The sequence below is a fragment of the Python bivittatus genome, unplaced genomic scaffold (assembly GCF_059951505.1).
Source record: "Python bivittatus isolate LINGU-HERP-01145 unplaced genomic scaffold, Pbiv_v1 ctg000080_np1212, whole genome shotgun sequence".
In the NCBI taxonomy this organism is placed as follows: Eukaryota; Metazoa; Chordata; class Lepidosauria; order Squamata; family Pythonidae; genus Python; species Python bivittatus.
This window is the reverse complement of record NW_028277035.1, coordinates 26,053,075-26,072,268: the sequence shown is the minus strand read 5'-3', so window position 1 is coordinate 26,072,268 and position 19,194 is coordinate 26,053,075. Positions and strand designations below refer to the sequence as shown.

Below are 19,194 nucleotides of genomic sequence, written 5' to 3'. Positions count from 1 at the left end.
TCATTCTTTATTCTTGCCTGCTGTTTCTTTGAACCTTTATTTAGGGCTGTCAGAGTTGGTCATGTTCTGAATGGATTTCCTACTGACCTATTGAGAGGTCTGATGCATTAGAATATCTTTCTCTCATTGCTCTTAGGGCTGATGCAATACAATTACACATGGGGAGACGCCAAGTCTTAAACAATAATGTAAGTGCACCCATCCCAGCAAGGAATTGGCTCGTTTGGCTGGATGCCATCCTAAGCACACTGACCAGGGAGCAGGTCCTTTAAATTCATTGAGACTGACTTTTCAATGAGTATATTAAATTATGGGTTTAGTCTGAGACAGTCCCCTCTGTGCTTTTTGGGGGGTAAGTCCCACTGAAACCATGAACGGGATGGAACTATTACTATTCAGTAGAAACCTTTTATTACTACTCAGGTAATGAGTCAGTGCTCCAGTTAAGTGCTGTGCCAATGTATTGCTGATGTGTGGGGGTGATGAAGGTGATAAGCTGACAGAAGGCTGACAAGGGAAATGGGCCAAGTCCAACTCTACATAAGCCTGAGGCTTTGCCTGCCTCTAGCTGCCTCAGAAGCCTTTGGGTAGTGCATTGACTCCCCAGGTGTCCTCCTTCAGTCATAGGATGCAACCCCATAACCTCCTGCAAGCCAGAAAGTCAAATGGGCCCCTCCTATCTGCAGGCCATCCTGACAGCTAGGTTTCACAAAGATGGTGAATACGATGCTTGCATAGATTTCCTGCAATGCCTTACAAGGACATGGAAACCCTCCTTTCAAGAGTGACATTTGATTGGGAATGAAAAACTTAGGAGCCTTGTAGCACCTTTTCCGACCAACAAATTTCATTAGAAGGCATATGCTTTTGCGAGCTGCAGCTCATTTCATCAGATGCGTAGAGTGGCTTGACTGACATAGGATTTAAATTGGGAGGAGGAAGGGAGGGTTGCTTATGCAGATACAGATTACACAGGAGAGGAGCAAATTCGCTATTCAGAAAAGGTGCTACTAGGCTCCTCCTGATTTTTTGCTACCACAGACCAACACGGCTCTCCTACAACGTCTACTTGATTGAGAAGTGATATTGCTCTGCTTTTTCATCACATAGCTAGCATCCACACTGGGTTTATGGGTGCAAAAAATTATAAGGTTTTATATCTATTCTATTTGAATTATGTATCATTCTTTGTATCACTCTTGACCACCCACTACTTTTTGAAGGATGGCTCTTTATATCTAGCCCACAGCCTACAAAAAGTTGTTCATTCTTGCATTACATCAACATAAATGTGGAGCTTTGCTATAACAGCCCTCAACACTAATATATCTTCAGGATTCATAAGCCTGGGGAGATTTAGTTGAGGTGAGATATGAAATAAACGAAGGAAAGTATTGCATTGCAGAAGCATAATTGTCACATAATGAGCTATTTTGTTTCGCCACCTCTAATTTTTCTGACATATCATGATCTACTTTCATTGGAAATAGCAGTGGGCAAACACACTCCATTATATATTTCCAAAAATGCAGATGGCATCGATCTACATATTTGTAGCAACAACCTAGTAGTTCCTCTTGAAGTTTTGACATGATCACCACAGAATGGCTGGGAATATGTTCCATTTCTATGCAAACTCTTTGTAGATTCCCATCTGTGACTCTATGAATATTTGATGCCAGGGGCCATTCTACAAACCCATATTACTGATAACTTTTGCCCAGGAGCCAAAGCATGATGATCAGCCATCAGAGCAAGTTAAAAAGAACTCATTCATTAGTAACATCAAAGGATGTGCTTGGGTAAGAACACACACAAACACCATTTTCGTTAATTTTGTAGCTAGACAATTAACCAAGGCTCTCCGGTTAAGTTACTCACTTTCTTAAAAATGCTACAAAATATAACTGACAGTCGCTAAATGTTTCTGTCCTATAAATAGAACTCTTTATTATCACTACCTTTCTTGCCTTCCTTTTCACTCCCCTTTAACATCCTTGAGTATTCATTATCTGTTCCTTTCCTGCATCATCTGTGCTAATGTTGTTTTACAAGTATAATGGTGGTTACACAGAAGTTAGAGTCAGGTGGGCAACTTATCTAGATTAAACAAAGCAAATGGTGATTTAGAAAAACATAACATTTTAAAGTGTTGTACAATCTACTGTGCTGAGTTCCATTGACTTTTGTTGGTGTGCTTATACTAACCATGAACTGCCTTCAATTATTCACAAATTGGCAAGCATACAGATATGCAGATATATACATAGATATATTTCTCAGTTCCTAACATCCTGCCTTACCATACTACAATCAAGAAACAGAATAGAGCCATTTAAGTGAAATGCTGAGCCATAGAGAGATGCATTTCAGTTCTAAGTGGCTATCAGTGAAGGCTGAATGACAGAATAAATTGATTATAATTAGGAATAAAGTTTTGCAAGGAAAGTTTATTACATCACACAGTGCACACAGCAGGACCGAACGAGTTTTTATTTGTCCCATTTCCAGGGCATCTCCAACTATATGTTTTTTCTTTCTTTCTCTTGCACAGAATGATAAGTTTGTGATAAGATTAAAAACCTGCCAACAACTCCAACATTGGGTTAATTGATCACTCTTATTAGTCAAGTCAATATATAGAACATAGTTCTTAAATTAAGCAGCAAGGATATCATGCCCATCATCTTTATGCTATTACTGAACAGTCTTTTTTCCTATAGCCTTGTGGCAGCATTCAGTCCAGTAACAAGAATGGTAAAGTTGTGAGCCTCTACAGAAGTCCTACTTCATTCAATAGGCTTGATTTCCAGGTAAAGTAAGCATAGGACTGCAGTGTGTATGTGTGTGTGTGTCTTACCAACTGCAAGCAGATGACATTTAGAACATGAATATTTTAGGGGAAACCAATGCTGGAAGAGAACTCAGTTAAGAGTTTTAGTAACCCTAATCAACAATCTTATTTCTAAGCTAAAAAGCACTTGAGAAAATACAATCCATAATTAAAGTTTCCTTAACAGAGCAAGCATTCTTTTCCTGTTTTAGCAACTGACTGGCACACCAACCTGGAAGAAAAGGAAGAATCAGAACTAAATTGCTCAAGTCAGAATGTTTTCAGAAATACCTGTTGTAATTATTTACAAAAATCAAAATGAGTTATGGGTCCACTTAAAAGAAACTTTTTGACTCCAGTTAAGCAGTGGCAGCCATTTCCTGTTGTGACATTCTTTACAGAGAGATGAAGTACAGGAGAGAGTCATAGGTCATAGCTCTTTGTGATTAGCAAGTTCAGCTTGCTCAGTGCTAAATATCTCCTTAATGAAAGATAAGAGAGAACCTATTGAATTATGTTATTTGGGTACTAGCCCAGAAGTAAATGCTATTCTTCCCAGAAGACAAGGCTGACTGAAATCTCGTCTTATTATGCCATCAGATTTGTAGTAAAATTGTCCAAAGCACAGATCTAGAATTCAAGAGGCATGACTACCACAAGAAGTTTAACTATATGAGTGCCTTTTTCAATGCAGTCTTCAAAGTGTTTTACTGAACAAGTCATAAAGAGAGATGAATTAAGTATAGGATTTCCTACAGGGATTGCATTGATGAAAAATTCTGTCTTCATATACTAAAGCTGATGAAGGGGATCTCCTAGTGGCCAAAATGAAGAATGAAAATAAAAACTATAAATAAAAATGTAGACATTATTTAAATGTAATGGAAGCTGTAATTCTTATTAATACTGGCTCTGAGATTCAATTCTTTTTACACTAATTGGATTACCTCAGAGAATGCTATTATTATTTACTAGAACTTGCAGTATGTACATTTTAATATTTGCTCATGATTGGAAGATTGCTCTTTACCTACCAGCTGTTATAGAAAACCTCCAACATGCTTGCTAATGCTCTATACATGTGTAGTTGTGCTTTTCATCCAGGTCACCATTGTCCTGACTCTTTGACCCAAGGTCCAGTTTATTCCAGAAAAAACAGCAGAGCCAGAGAAGCTGCTAGGAATTAAAAGAATAGTCTCAAAGGGTCAGAGTTTAATTATGTGTGTTTATTAGTAAAATTGTGGCCTTTACCTGAGTCATAGAGGAATGTATTCCTTGGAATTGTTGCTGGGAGAAAACTGGATCAATGATCAGCTGGGAAAAAGTTAGAGTAACTGAGGTATAAAACCACTGGGAGCGTTCTCACAGTATGGTAGTATATTTTTAAAGAAATCTCTCTCATGCGCAAATAAATAAACGAATAAATAAAATACATAGTGACAAGGAAGAAAAAGGGCTGGATTTGGGATAATTGTGGTGGGGAGGAAAATACATGCTGAAAACAAGGGGAGAAAAAATTAATTGGGACTAGGCAAACAGTTGTATTAGATGTATGCTCATTTTGTTTATCTCAAGACCGTGATTATTGATGATTCTGTGCTATCAAGTTGGTGTTACTCTTAGCAACCACATAGATACATTTACTTCAGGATGATCTGTCCTCAACCTGGTCCTTCAGATCTTCCAGCAGTGTACCCATCACCTCTGTGACTGAGTCCATCCACTTTGCTGACAGTCATCCTCTTCTCTTTCCTTCTACCTTCCAGCATTATGGACTTCTTCTGAGAGCTAGGTCTTTGCTTAATGTGTCCAAATTATTATAATTTGAGCCTGGTCATTTGTGCCTTAAGTGATAACTCAGAGTTGATTTATTTGATGATCCAACACTGTCATGACTGAAGAGTTTCAAAATTTCCAAATACAAGAATAGAAGAATTCTTAATTGGCAAGAGAAAACGTACAGAAACTGTTATTCTGGCCAAAGAGGGAGTTCCAAAATACTGACTTAAAAATTGTCCAAATATTTGCACTTGCCATATTCAGTTATCTTATTTTGAACCTGTAAGCAGCTGCACAGAAACATTAAGTATACATTCATATTTACAGAAAGATGTTGTGTTTAAATTTTTATGGGGCTGACCTTGAATAAAATAAATGGGAATTTAGTATTTATGCTATGTATTAAAAAATAATAAACTGGTTTATCTTATTATATATGATTTGCTTGGAAAAACATGCTAGTCACATGTTTGTTAGAAAACTGGATCCTGGTTGGCAATGAAAAATCAAGGAAGAGGTGGACAATTTCCTACTAGGCACTGTAACAAAAGGAGGATAGGGTTTTTTCTCCCGAGTCTAACATGAAAGGGCAGCAGCTGAGATCACAGTCCCAAAGTTAGGACTCTACAGATTAGCCTCCCAAGCAGTAGAAAGGTAGTGGGAGAACCTCATGGATGACAGTTACCACAGTAGGGTTCCTCCATTGATTAAATCAGATGGGTTCTTTCAGTGGAACTAAAGATATCTGGAAATGTCTACAGGATCTCCCAGCAATCACACAGCCAACTAGTTCATGGGGATACCAGAAAATAGGCCAATCTATTTTTGTTATATTTCTTTCTGTCTTCTATAGGGAAATACAGCGGTTCTCTCATGCCAAACTTGGTGCTCTGTGCCTGCCAGATGAACAAGGAAACAACAGTCATATATGATTTCTACATTGTTAAGAAATCCCTCCAATAAGCAGGAATACATTCCAATATATATGGAAAATAGTATTTCTGATCCCCACCCCACTCAAGCTTCATAAGAGGATTAAACATATATTTTCCTTTTTTTTTTTTTTTGTCTTTGAGACTTGACTCCTGGCAACTAGATGGATGAGCCCATATAGTTTTCTTAGCAACTTTTTCAGAAATGGTTTGCCATTACTTTCTTCCAATGACTTTGTACCAAAATCACCCATCATTTTATATTTAATGCATTGAAAACTGCTGTGAATTGTTTGGCAATATATAAGCATAATAAATAAATAAGTTGGGAAAAAATAATACAAGGAGCTACTTATCATTAGGTGTTACAACAGAGACTGCAAGCCTTTGCCCTGGTGAGTATGAACAGACACAAAATTAGTGAAGTCGCTTCTTACCATCCCCTCTACTTCGCTGGAGGTTTCTTAACAACGTAGCTTATTTTTATCTTTTTCTTGGGCAGCTGGTACATTCTCAAATATAACACTGGGGTTCAGCCTTCAACCATTGTTATTTTCTAAGAATGCCTATGGAGTATTTATGGGTAAATAAAGATTACCAATCTTCAATTTCCAGAATGCCAGCTACCTGTGATTTGTTTGTTTGTTTGAGGAAAGAAAATTAAAGTTAAGCAAGTTTCAAGGGAGGTGCCCATAAACTGCCTAGTTCTGGTTTACAGTATCTTGGAATGCAAGTCACACACATGGAAGTCCGATCTGCACCACCAGGTTGCTCCAGTTTGAGTATAGCCCATTACTTATTTCTGGAGGGCAGGAATGCACATCATCCCTTATCTGCCCCCAGCCTACTAGAAAGTAACCTCTGCCATCTTTTCCTGCTGCATGTCAACATTTTTAAAGTTACCTCAACCAGTGAATATCTGTCTTTTTATACTGGTGGATTTTATGGTGTTGTTCTTCTTCAGATTTTCAGTTATAAAACACAAAGGTGGGTTTCTCTTCTTTTTTCCTTTTCACCAGGTGAAATTGATGAAAGTTTTAAATGTGTGACCTGTTTTGGAAAAGGTAATATTTTCTACCAATCAAAGGATACAGCAATACGTATTATTACGGCAGAGATTCTGTGATATAATATGAACAATACAAGATATTATTGTAATATAATAGTGACTTTATTGATAAGCTAGTGACTATTAATAAGTACAACATATAACAGATTTTTTTTCCTTCTTAGTTTGTATTTTTAGTTTGCATTTTAAATTTAAGTTTCCTCTTTTTTAAGATTAAGGATTGTTTTGTTACAAAAGTAATTTTTTAAAAAAGAAATTGACTAAAAATTTACCAGCTTTTCCTGCGAGAGGGGGTCAACAGAGGAGAGCTCATAGAAGAGATCTGCCAATGGAAACCACGTCTTCAAAACCCCGCCCATGGAATGGAAAGTGATTGGTACTTGCTTTCTTGGCATGGGTGGGAGGAGTAAAGAAGCGGGGAGATCCACCAATCAGGTCAGAACACCAGGCCATTTCCCCACCCCCACCCCGCAGCCGGGGAAGGGAATCGGAAAATACATTTCTTAAGAGCATTTGATTTTTACCCAGTTTCTGCAAGCAGTTTAAGGCGGCAGTGCGGAAAAGCCCCGAGCCCCATTTACAGGTTTTAAAAATGAAATAATCCTCAGTATTTAACTTCTACAGAGAAGAAAAAGTGATCCCTACTATCTCCCAATCACCTCCCCAAAGGCTCTACTATATAAATTGTGAAGAGCAGAGGCATGAAACGATGCACTGAATCCGTCCGAGACAAACGCGCACCTAGATCAAAATTTCCCTTCTAGCTGTCACCGCCTCCTCCGTAGAAGTGACTCCGCTACTGCTGATTGGATACCGCAGCTCGATTGTCTCTTTCCACATGCCTGTTAAGTTGGTAGATGATTTGATACCAAGCTGACCCAGCAGATGCCCTTTTAAGGAATGCGTAAAACTCGCCTGTTATCAGAAGTATAAAGATCAGTGGGATACATAGGCTAGTTAAGTCGCTTTTTTTGTTCTCCAAAGGCATAACAGAAATCCATGGCAAAATCCAAGGTTATCCAGCTATTAAGTAGCAGGGATTGCGCAAGACAACAGCAGGAAAGACTCTTCGTATCTCTAAACGAGGTCATTAATGAGATGTTTTTAAATCATTGAAACGCGTAATCTGTATATGTGGTGTTCATGCTCCGCCAATAAAGACCGCTAGAAAGAGCTGCTCTGAAATTGCAAATTAAATAGCTTAACATATGCAGAATGTTGAAGGCTATTTTTAACTAGATATTAATACCAAGACTGTGGCAAAGAGGGGTGCCTTCCTTAAGTTTTTCTCTGTTCCCTGAATTTTCTCTTAACATGAACTCCCGCTCTACCTTTAAAGATCTGATTAAAACTTTACTTTTCCGCAGCAATGGAGTACACCGCAAGTTGGCGTGTTGTCACTTACAATTTGTAGGGTGAATCTGATGGGCTGCATTGAAATTGGAATTAGCAGTACCGTATATGTTTAAAAATAAATGATAGCTGATTCACATAAAGCAAGACCTCAAAAGGCATTAAATTGGGCTAAAATATAATCTCGGAAATGCGCGTATCCAGAGTTTAAAATACATTTCTTTATTTTCTCTCTTTTTGTAATTCCTACGTTTTCTTTTAAAGCCAATTCCGGGTTACAGGTCACGTGATGCATCCCGACCGGTCCACAAGAGGGCGCACTCAATGGCGCTACTGACGGTCTAGGAACAAAAATGGCCAGTCATTGCGCGCTTTCCGCCTCTCATTCAAAATCGGCGGCGACAGTCGCCAATCAGATCTAAGCTGAGCACTTTCGTTCTATGATTGACGCCTCTAGCAGCCACTAGCGGACAGCTAGGCCTAGCGACCGTGGGCGTGTGCAGGGCCAGAGTCGGCTGGTGATGGCGGAACGAGGCGGAGGAGGCGGAGGAGGTGGTAGCAGCGGCGCTGGTCCTGGCGGGAGCGAAGGAGACGCTGGTGCAGCGGAGCGGTACAACAATGAAATCAGGTAAAGACAAGTCTTCTGCTTGAATCTACGTCCAGAGCACTGGGAGGAAACAGCGGTCGCCGGCAGCACGAGGCCTTTATGAGCGCGCGAGAGCGCGCGCCTGCGCACATACGCGCCGAAACCTCGAGCGTTCTCCGGCTCCGCTGTTTCCTCAGTGATTCGCCCCCCCAACCTCGCGCGAGGCGGAAGCGGCCGTTCAGCTGCCCCCCCCCCCCAGCCTCGTCCCGCCTCAGTCTACGCTTCAGCCCCGGTGAGATTTCCCGTTCGCTCCCCGGGCGGGATCCTCATTCTTTTCCGTCGCGAATGTGTGTCGTTGGGTGTGGGCTTTTCTATTTCCAACGGCTGTCCGCGCCTGGTGTTTCTGAGGAGGAGAAACGCTGCGGGGACGGAGCGTTTTTTCTCCTCAGGGCTGGATTCCCGTGTTGTCTGTGGAGACTGTTGCCGGTGGGATGGCGCGGGGACCTAGTAAGCAAGCAAGCGGGGGTGGGGGGGAGTTCGTAGTTCCGTGTTGAACCCGAAGCCCTGGTGCATGCTCCGCAGGCAGAAGAAGGGTGCTGGGTTCGGCACAGAAGTCTGAGGGAGGGCTGGAGACAAACTTTGCTGAAGTCTTGGAGCAGCGGACTTGATCCGGTGTCTGTCAGCACTTTATGGATACACGAAGGGTGCATATGGCGAGGTGATCAGGGCTGTTTGTATATCGAAGAGAATCTCCCACCCTGTCTAAGGATGTTTCCAAGACTTGCTACTACAGTATTATTTTTTCACCCCTCCAAAGCATAGCTAAAGCAGATTTTATGACTTATAAATGCGATACAGATACTGGTGTTTGTGGATGCTTATATTTTGCTTCGTGTGGTGGTCACATGCTGGAAAGCTGTGTCTTCTCAACATGTGAGCGCAGAGCAAAATCGTGTCTGTGATCCACGTATAGGGTAGGCTGATAAGGTAAGTGTCAGGATTTTCCATTAGAAAATATTAAATTAATTGTTGTATGCCACCCAGAGTCGCTTCGTGAGATGGGCAGCTATATAAATGTGATGTATAAATAATAAATATCCATATATTAAATGGTCTTCAGAAGAGTTGAGAGTACAGTATGTTACTCTCCTGTTGGTACAGTATGTTATGAAACTAACCATGAAGATGTTTGAGTGCAGTTATTGTTAGACCATAATAAAGCCCTTTGCATTTTCAAGATGCAGTTGAGGGTGTTCACTGTTCTTATGATGTAGGACTATAAACATAGAGTAGTGTGTGCAGCAAAAAAAGGCTATCCAGAGTTTACCTGGTTTGGGTATTTATGATAAGAGACTTGTCCCCCCACCCAAAAAAATCACCCATAATTTTATTAAAACTATAGGAAAACCTTAACTCCTAGGGTGTCTTTCCTATAATGCAGCTAACTGATTCTGGTGCTTTTCTGGTGAGTATAGCATTAGGCAGTTCAACAAATCATGTGACCTATAACAGCCATTTTGGCTAGTATCCCAGATAACTCTGGGACTGACAAGTGAACAGTTCTCTTTTTTAATAATTTCTATGGGAGTTGGATCATGATGGAGAGCACTGAAAAAAAGAGCACCATGATGGAACAGTGAAAAAGGGAGAAAAGAACAAATATAGCTGGAGTTGTCCCTTTTGTGGTTACTCTAGCCTCTCAAATCTGTGTCTGGTGCCTGCCAGTCAGTTTATTTTTTTATTTTTCAAATGTATATATGCTGCCTATCTCCCTATACAAGTTAACTTCAAAATAACCCCATCTTTGGAATCTGGATAACAAGGTAACTGTGGTTAAGATATGTTACCTAACACAAATCTTAAGTAAAAAGTTTGCCCAAGGTTTTAGTTTAAAAACTTATATAATAACCTGGTTTAACATGTTAGGCAAATGCAGCCTTAGGATTTATGGTAGCAGACTGCAATTGCCCAATTTTGAATATAGTATTTGGTATAAATAAAAGACAATGTTCTTATTAAACATTATGACTAGAAACAAAACTAGACTACGCGGGCAAGCTGGACCTGCTAGACTAAGCCCACATCTTATTCATTATTAGAATGGCTGTAGCACCTTGCATATAGTATCCAATAATTAAAAGCCTTCAAACTAAGATATGGTCAGCTTATACTATTTCTCTTATGCCAGAATTTGGGAGGTGGTTATGTCCAATAAACAGTGGAGATTTTGGTGGGGAGAAAGACAGTAGAAGAAAGCTTTTACAAGGTAAAAGCACTGTATTTTCTGGAAATCAGACTATCTTCTGAACCTGAAGAGAAGGTTTTTCTAGATGCCTAGCATGAATTACCCTGAAAATATGTGTAGACATAGGAAATAATAAATTTCTATGAATTATGAATCTCTGTCCAGTTGTCCTTCCTGGGATTGATTTGGAGGATGTTCCAGAATATACTTGCTTCCTTGGTCATCTCCTGTTGGTATAAAATAAAAGTAGTGGTCACAAGAGAATTTACTTTTGCAATCTGTACCTGTTTGATAATCTGGAAAAATCCAACTCTTCATACAAGTTTTGGCTCAGGAGTTAAACTGACTTTTTCAAAGAGTTCATTCCATTTAATGTTTCTCATTTAGTGACTGCAGATGCATTTAGTTTTTGGAAGAGCTAACTTAATCAGATTTCAGGGTGATTGCATTTAATTTAAGCAAATTGTACTTATTTATAAGTAGATAATAAATAAAAGTACTACTTCATAAGGGCATCTTATGAAGACACATGTGCATGATAGATGAAAGGTTTAGGCCAGCATTGCTGATATTTTAAAACATGTCACAAACCAGATTTTATATTATTTCCCATTTTCATTGACTTTTTTTAACTATAGTTTATGGGGATTGCAGTTTAAATGGGTAGAGGCTATCACATTGCCCTCACCAATGTTAAAAGCATAACAAATGTTTACATATGTTTATCTTTCATGCCTGATACATTATGCATATATATTGTAATTTTTTTTATCAAAAATACAATAATCTGATAAGGTTCTTGACCATCTAGATTAGGTGGCAGTGTCACTTGTCAGATTATAAATTTACTATTAACAGTACCATTCTTAAGCACTTAAATATTGTGCAGCTTCCTAAATTAGAAGGCATTGAATATTGAGTGTTGAATATTATGTCTTTGTCGTTCACCACCTTATAACCTTTGTTTTTTTCAATTTTGAGTCATCATGCCAACATTGCTTTGCACTGGTACTAAATGGTGGGCAAAATAGTTTTCCTGAGAGCATCAGAAGAACGTTTTTGGTTACAAAGGTGAATGTTTTTTCTATATATACATTTACTAAGGTACCTTTGTAGAGGGCTGGGTGTTACAGTGGGTTTAGTATACTCAAATTCTGCTCTGATTACAGGTGAAAATAATGTAGATGTTCTCATTCAACCATGTTTTGCATGCCCATTCATGTTATGAGACTGTTGGGCGTCTTGGTATTATGAGAATTGATTTGGAAGTCTTAGATATCTATAGGAAAGGTGTGAGATTGTATCTCATGTCTGAGATACTTTGCAGTTAGGAGGGAAACTTGCATAGTGTCTTTCCATTCTAAGCAATTCCTACCTAGCTACTGTTTCACAGAACATTTACCGTATTTTTCCGACAATAAGACGCCCCCATGTACAAGACGCCCCCCACTTTTCTAGCCCAAAATTTAAAAATCAGTATTTTAAAGATAGTGCAGAACACATTTTTATTTAGTAATTAGTTAACATTTACCTGATACACTCGGTGGGAGGAGGTCCAAACCGTCTCTCTGCAGCTCTATTTCCAGGCTCTTTTGCATAACTGATTACATTCAAGCACGAGTGAAACTGCCGATAGCTTGTCTCTGCAAACAGCCTTCCTCTAATTGGTTTGTTCAGCATCAGCTGACGTCAGTTATATCAGGCTCGTGATTGGAGGAAGTCTGTTTGGGAAACAAGCTATTTCACTCGTGATTGAAGGCTAGCAATAGGAAGAAGCCTCTCTGCAGAAACAAAGTTTGGCAGTTTTGCAACCGCGATTCTCGGCTGACTTCCTTGAATAAGACGCCCTTCAGTTTTTAGGGTAAGGATTTTAGAAAAAAGTATTATCTTATAGTCGGAAAAATACGGTAAATGGTGAAAACAGAACTTCTCAAAAGTTTGGAGTCTCAGTATTATTCATGAGAGCTTCTGTGACTGTGTTTTGTTGCCTGCATAACAGCAGTGCCTTTTGATGATGATGAACAAGCTTGAGAACAAAACTTGTTCTTTTTGGTTTTGCTCACAGAATGGCTCAACAGCAAGCACTGAGATTTCGTGGTCCAGCTCCTCCACCAAACACTGTTATGAGAGGCCCACCACCTCTTATGCGTCCTCCACCACCTTTTGGTATGATGAGAGGCCCACCTCCACCACCTCGGCCTCCTTTTGGACGTCCTCCGTTTGATCCAAATATGCCTCCGATGCCACCTCCTGGAGGAATTCCTCCTCCTATGGGACCTCCGCACCTACAGGTAAAATGTTTATGGGTTATATTGGTCAGTTCTTTTTAATGTGTGAAATGTTGTTTTATGTGCTGAAAAATCATATTCCATTTGCAATGAGAAGCTTATTTGAACTGCAGACTTGGCTCTTACTAAGTTCTACTTTTGTCTTGCTGTTTTTTTTTCATTAAACTGTGAGGATGTGTTACATTTTTCATTTCATTTCATTTCATTTTCATTCATTCATTCATTCAGTTCATTTTTCATTAAACTGTGAGGATGTGTTACAAGATTTCAACTTGGTTACTGTTGAAGCAGGAAACATAATATGTTGGTTGTTTTTTCCACCTTTTTTTTCAGATTGCTACCTGACAAAGAAAATTATCATGGCAATGAAAGTAGTATTTCCAGCGTAATGAAGCAATTTAATTTTTTTTAGTGTCCAGTCAGTAATAGTAAATAATGCTGAGGAAAACATTTGAAATAAAACATGACCCTTCAGGTGCTCATCTGGCGTGTATCTTAGATATTTTGTTGAAAGAAAATACCTAAGGAGCAAACTACAAACATTTCTGACCTCCCTCATATTTGCTTGTGATCCTTTGGGGTGCAACCCATACTTTTAGAAACCCTGTATTACACTGTTACAATGAATTTCAGAGTTAATTAGGACTTATATCTAGATGATTTAGTTGGTACACAATGCAACATCTAGGCCACTAAACAATATATCATGTGTAACTATATCATATAGATATAGATAAATTACATTTTGAAATATTGGTTGCCGGTTATTTTCTAGAATCTGTTCAAGGTTTTGTTTGGCTTTTTAATTTGAAATTTGTATAGTTATTAAGGTCTGCAAGACAGGTTTGTTTGTTTAGGATTTTCCCTGCTGCAGAAGAACATTGGCACATAAAAAAGCCTTCTGCTTTGCTACCAAATTCTGGAATTCCCTCTGTTTAGAACTAGAATTGGGCTCCATTCTGTAAATTTTTAGAATATGTCTGAAGAGATATCAGTTGAATTTGACCTCAAATGTTTCTAGTATTTATTGTAGTTCAATATTTCAAATGATTTTATGTCTTAATTTTTTTTCATTCAGTCACCTAACTTGCTACCTACTTTTGTTTGTTCCCTTTGTCTGGCAGTGGCATATAACTTTTTTGTTTATGTAGCTTTGAATATTCAACACTTTTTTTCCTGCTTTCATTATTCCACTTTTAAATTCCTCCAACAGTTCCAGGTTTTTACTTTTTCTTTTTTTTTTTAGCCTGGCCCTCTTTGAGTATTCTAGTTCTATTAGTCTGTCTAGCATCTTTTATCTTTGTATCTTTCTTACAAGTACCTTCTTTTATCTGTAACAGGCCCTGTGAAGTATTTCTCATATTCCTTATTATCAGCTTTTGTTTCTCACCTTTCTGCAATAGAATTTTAATCGAGGCCTTTAAGAGCTGTCAGTCAGTGGAACTGGTTGGCTCATGGAATGGTATGTTCCCCTTCACTGTAGGTATTTATATGTCCAAACCGTTTTAGTGGATCCTCAACCAGGCAAGCGGCTGAATCCTCTGAGGTTCCTCCCAGCTTTTTTTTTCAAATCTCTCAGATTGCTGTTTTACTGCTGGCTTTTCACCTTGCCTTCTGGTTCTTTATATTTTAAACTATTTACCAGCTAGGTCTTCTTTCATGCAGGAGAATTTAAGCAATAGTGAATTTTGTGTTAAAAACTGTGCTTTTCAGGCCTGTCACCTGAGCCTCTTTTAATTTTCTGATTCATTCTTATTGGCTTATCAACTGTTGGGTTTTAATTAAATTTCCTTTTCCATACCTGCTAGAGGTATATGAAGCCCGTTTTCCAGGCAAACTGGTCTTTCACTACTCTTACGATAGCTTAATTGTTGCCTGTTCCCTCTGAACTTCTACAGTGTTTATTATTGTATGGTATCAGTGAGCTTAGTCAATGCCAGAAAACTGAATTGCAAGGTAATTTTTGGGTAATTAACATGTGTATAGAGTAACTGGATTATTTGGAAATAATTATTTCCTGAGAAAAAGGCTTACATCAAGATCTTATCCATTTATGGGATTTCCTCCACAGAGAGGCTTGCCAGACATCCACATTGGTTTGATGTGATGAAGACCTTATACATTTCCCAGACTTTTTAGTTCTATATTTTAGTAGAATGTTAAATTATTACCATTAACTTTTTTTCTTGCTGTTAGTGCTCTTCTAATTTTATTCATTTGTGCAATTCTATCTACCACCTCAATTTATCTACCACAGTCTCTAAGCAATTTACAAATATTCAAATACCAGTAAAGTAAAATTACATTTTAAAATACTTGTAGTTCTCAGGAACTTTAACCTATGTCTTGGAGACGTTAAGTCCAAGGCAGCTCAGGAGTTCATGGCCGTCGTGGCAATTATGGACTTGTACCAAGTAACTGAGGACCTGATGCATACCGGGGGTTGCACGCTACATTTGTTTTTTATTTTGTAACATGATCTAGTACTGGAGCATATTGACGTCAGTCTGTTGCTGTGAACCGATCACTCTCTGATTGCCCTCTGGCTTGCTGGTGTCACACATACTCCTCCCCTCTCCACAGAGAGATAGGGTCTGTTTGATCAACCTATCTCAGGCGACTGATAGACCCTGTTGGGTTCCAGTGGGACCTTGTGATTTTCCTTGAGAATCTGGTAGGCAGATCAGCTGAGGCCTTGGTTGTGGCCTGGAATAGGTAGGTGACTAAGACCTTGGACTAGATTGTCCCTGTGCAGCCTCTTTCTGTGCACCTTGGTTTTCTGAGGAGCTCTGGAAGATGAAGCGCTAGAAGAAACGCTTAGAGCACTCTTGGCAGAAGACAATGAATGAATCCATCCGAACACAAGTAACAACCCATGTTTGGGCTTACGTTGTGACCATAAGGACTGCAAAATGCTGTTACTTCTTCACTCTTTTTGCATCTGCCAGTGACCACTCTGCAGTCCTGTTCAGGGTGACCCATTCCCTGCTGGGGAGGGATGGGTCCTAGGAATATCTACAGGGTCACAGTGAGTAACATTCATGCTATCTGACCAATAAAGTTGCTCAGAGTTTGACTCTGACTGGGCAGATCCAAGTGAGTTGCCTGGGGCGCAGTCTGGACTCATCTGGACTGAGTTTAATTCTGTGACTCCCAGTGAAGTGGACAAGGTCCTCCAAACTAGGTTTGGCCACCTAGTTAGATTGTTAGATCCAAGCCTCTCCTGGGATGTTAAGGTGGTCCAGGAGGTGACCTATCAGTGAGTCCATGTGATGGTATCAGTCTCTGAGGGATGAAGTAGTCCCCCCTGGCCTTGAAGGAGGCAGTTGTCTGTCTCCTTCTCAGGAGGCCATTGCTGGGATCATCCATGCTGGAAGGCTATCATCCAATTTCCAACCTTCCCTTTGTGGGAAGGATTGTTGAGAAAGTGGTCAGACAGCAGTTCCAGAGGATTGTGGTGGAAGTGGTTTATCTGGACATATCTCAATCAGGTTCACACTGGGGTACCATACAGAGACTGGTTGGGCTTGTCAGTGACCATTGGCAGAGCCAAGGTGGGATTGGCGCATCCATCCTTGTGCTCCTTGATCAATGTTCTCATTCCTCCTGTTCAACATCTACATGAAACCACTGGATGTGATCATCTGGCAGTTTGGGGTCTGGTATTATCAGCAAGGTGAAGATATCCAATTGTACTTCTCAACCTCAGGCTGTGCAGGTGAAGCTATTAATATACTAACCCAGTGTCTGGAGGCTATTCGGGTCTGGATAAGGAGGAACAAACTTTGGCTCAGTCCTGAGGGGCTGCGGTTGTTTGTGCCCTCTGGGTCTGGGATATTTTCACCTTTGGTCTTGGATGAGCTTGCATTTCTTCATTTGAGACTATTGTGTAACTTGCCGGGGGGGGGGCGGTGTTCCTTGACTTGCAGCTACTGCTTGAAGAACAGGTAGCAGCTGTGGCCAGAAGGGCCTTTGTATATCAGTTGCATCATTTTCTCAACTGCAAGGCCCTTCAGAAAGTCATTCACACCCTAGTGATCTCACAATTGGACTATTGCAGTGTGCTATATGTGGGGCTGACCTTGAAGACCATCCAGAAGTACAACTGGTCAAAAATCCAGCCGCACATGCAGTAATGGGCACTCCTCACTATGCCATGTGTCATTGCAGCTGCAAAAACTGCATTGGTTGCTAGTCAGCTTTTGGATACAATTCAAGGTGCTAGTTATCATCTAAAAAGTCTGGTTATTTGAGGGGCTACCAGTCTCCAGTTCTGCCTGTCCAGTATGGTCAGGAAAAGTGGGTTGTCATCTTGCAGGACCAAGGAAACATGCCTTCTCTGTTGCAGCCCCTTCTGTCTGGAACAGCATCTCCCCAGAGATAGGTATGACTCTCACTCTTTGAGTATTCCAGAAGTTTCTTAAGACCTGGTTCTGTTCCCAGGCCTGCCATTAGGCCTACCCTTTTTTTTTTTCCTGAATGTTACCTTTGTGGTTTTATTCAGGTGGTCATGTTTCTTTAAATTGCTTATTTTTAATTATTGTAAGCTTTCAGATTCTTTTTAGAGTTGAACTTCCTCAAAATCCAATAAATAAATTCAAAATTATAATAATATCTAATGAGGAAAATGTAAAGACATGGTTAAAAATATATCTGCATATACATATAGGTGCCTGGGTTCTACAGTCAGTCTCCCAATTTTCAGTTGTCAAAATGAATTTTTAGTTACGGTTCACAGCCTTTATAAATTGATGCTTTACATTTATTTTATTTTCTGTTTTGGTTATGGCTCACAGCTTTTATAGATTGATGCTTTACATTTATTTTATTTTTCTATAATGCTGATGAGTTTTGTGAACTATCAGATGATTTGTTAGATGGAAAGTAAAATGTCATGAATAAATGTACGTGCCACTGATGTGCAATTGAGAGCTCTTAAACTCAAAATAATATATAATTATAATATTTTTTTAAAGTGGTCATTAATGAAATGGTTGCTTGCACTTTTACATATACCAGGCTTGTAAATGTGTTGATCAGGTGTTGGACCAAGAGAATGGGGACCCAGATTCTAGTTCACTCTAGACCACAGGAGCGCACTAGGTGACTTTCAGCCAGTTGCCCAATCTATCTCACAGATTGTTGTAGGGGAAAATAGGAGAGAGCTTCATATATGCTGCCTTGAGCAATTGAATGAAAGGCAGGATATAAATCAAATAAAGTAGGAAGACTTATATGAAAAATTGCTTCCGAATCTTGTACAAGCAGCTTCTTTTTGGTACATTAGTCTTAAATATAGCAGTAAGATGAACCATGCTTTTTTCAGCATGCAATTCCAAGTTATGAATAAATTTCATAAATTTCACTCATTGAATTGCTATGACTTTGCATTTATTGCTAATATAACTATGTTTTAATTGTGCTTGTCTTGGAACTATATTGGGCAAGTTCTGTTTTCCTGTAATGGGAAATGCATTGTTCTGTTCTATGCTACTTCTCCCTCTTCCATGATGACCTTACTTCTTTTACATGAACTACCATATTTAACATTTCTATAGGAGGTATTGTATTCTTCTTTATTATGAAGGTACTCGATTAAGAGTGTTTGATATATTACTATTGTGTGTATTTATAGAGACCGCCTTTCATGCCTCCTCCTATGCCACCCCCGCCTGGTATGATGTTTCCTCCAGGGATGCCACCAGTGTCTGCCCCTGGAACACCAACTATGCCACCTAGTGAAGAGATATGGGTAGAAAACAAAACTCCAGATGGAAAGGTCAGATTTATATCTATTAATAATTATAACAGTAATTGTTATGATAGCAAATGGAATGAAAAAATATTTTTCCATAGGCTTAAACAATTCCAATTAAAGCTTTCTGTTGGATTGTTTTATATTCTGAATGTTTGAGAACAGTGATAACTAAAAACACCTCTTTGTTGCTCAAAAAAGTTAGTGTTGTGGTAATCAGTTGTATTAATAATGGCCAGTGGGCTGACTTAAATGTTATAAATCACATTTTAAATTCTCATAGGAAACAGTGGAAATAAAAGTTAAAACAGATTTTCTGTGGGCTGTCTACACTAACCACCAGGCCTTTGTTGA

At 39.3% G+C, this 19,194-nt stretch overlaps 1 protein-coding gene across 8 annotated transcripts in view; it reads left to right on the top strand.

Annotated features, from left to right (window-relative positions):
- The first annotated feature begins 8,436 nt into the window (after positions 1–8,436).
- The window catches only part of TCERG1 (transcription elongation regulator 1), a 47,329-nt gene continuing 36,571 nt past the window's right edge, over positions 8,437–19,194 (top strand). For 5 of the 8 annotated variants that reach the window (XM_007426657.4, XM_025165689.2, XM_007426655.4 and 2 more), the window contains exons 1-3: positions 8,437–8,594; positions 12,863–13,088; positions 18,721–18,864. In XM_007426657.4, coding sequence (XP_007426719.1) covers positions 8,488–8,594; positions 12,863–13,088; positions 18,721–18,864 — 477 coding nt within the window. In that variant the 5' untranslated portion in view covers positions 8,437–8,487. Of the gene's footprint in view, positions 8,595–8,801; positions 8,845–9,105; positions 9,540–11,778; positions 11,869–12,862; positions 13,089–18,720; positions 18,865–19,194 lie in introns of those variants that run through there. The other 3 variants (XM_025165687.2, XM_088133690.1, XM_088133691.1) reach the window with 3 other exon arrangements.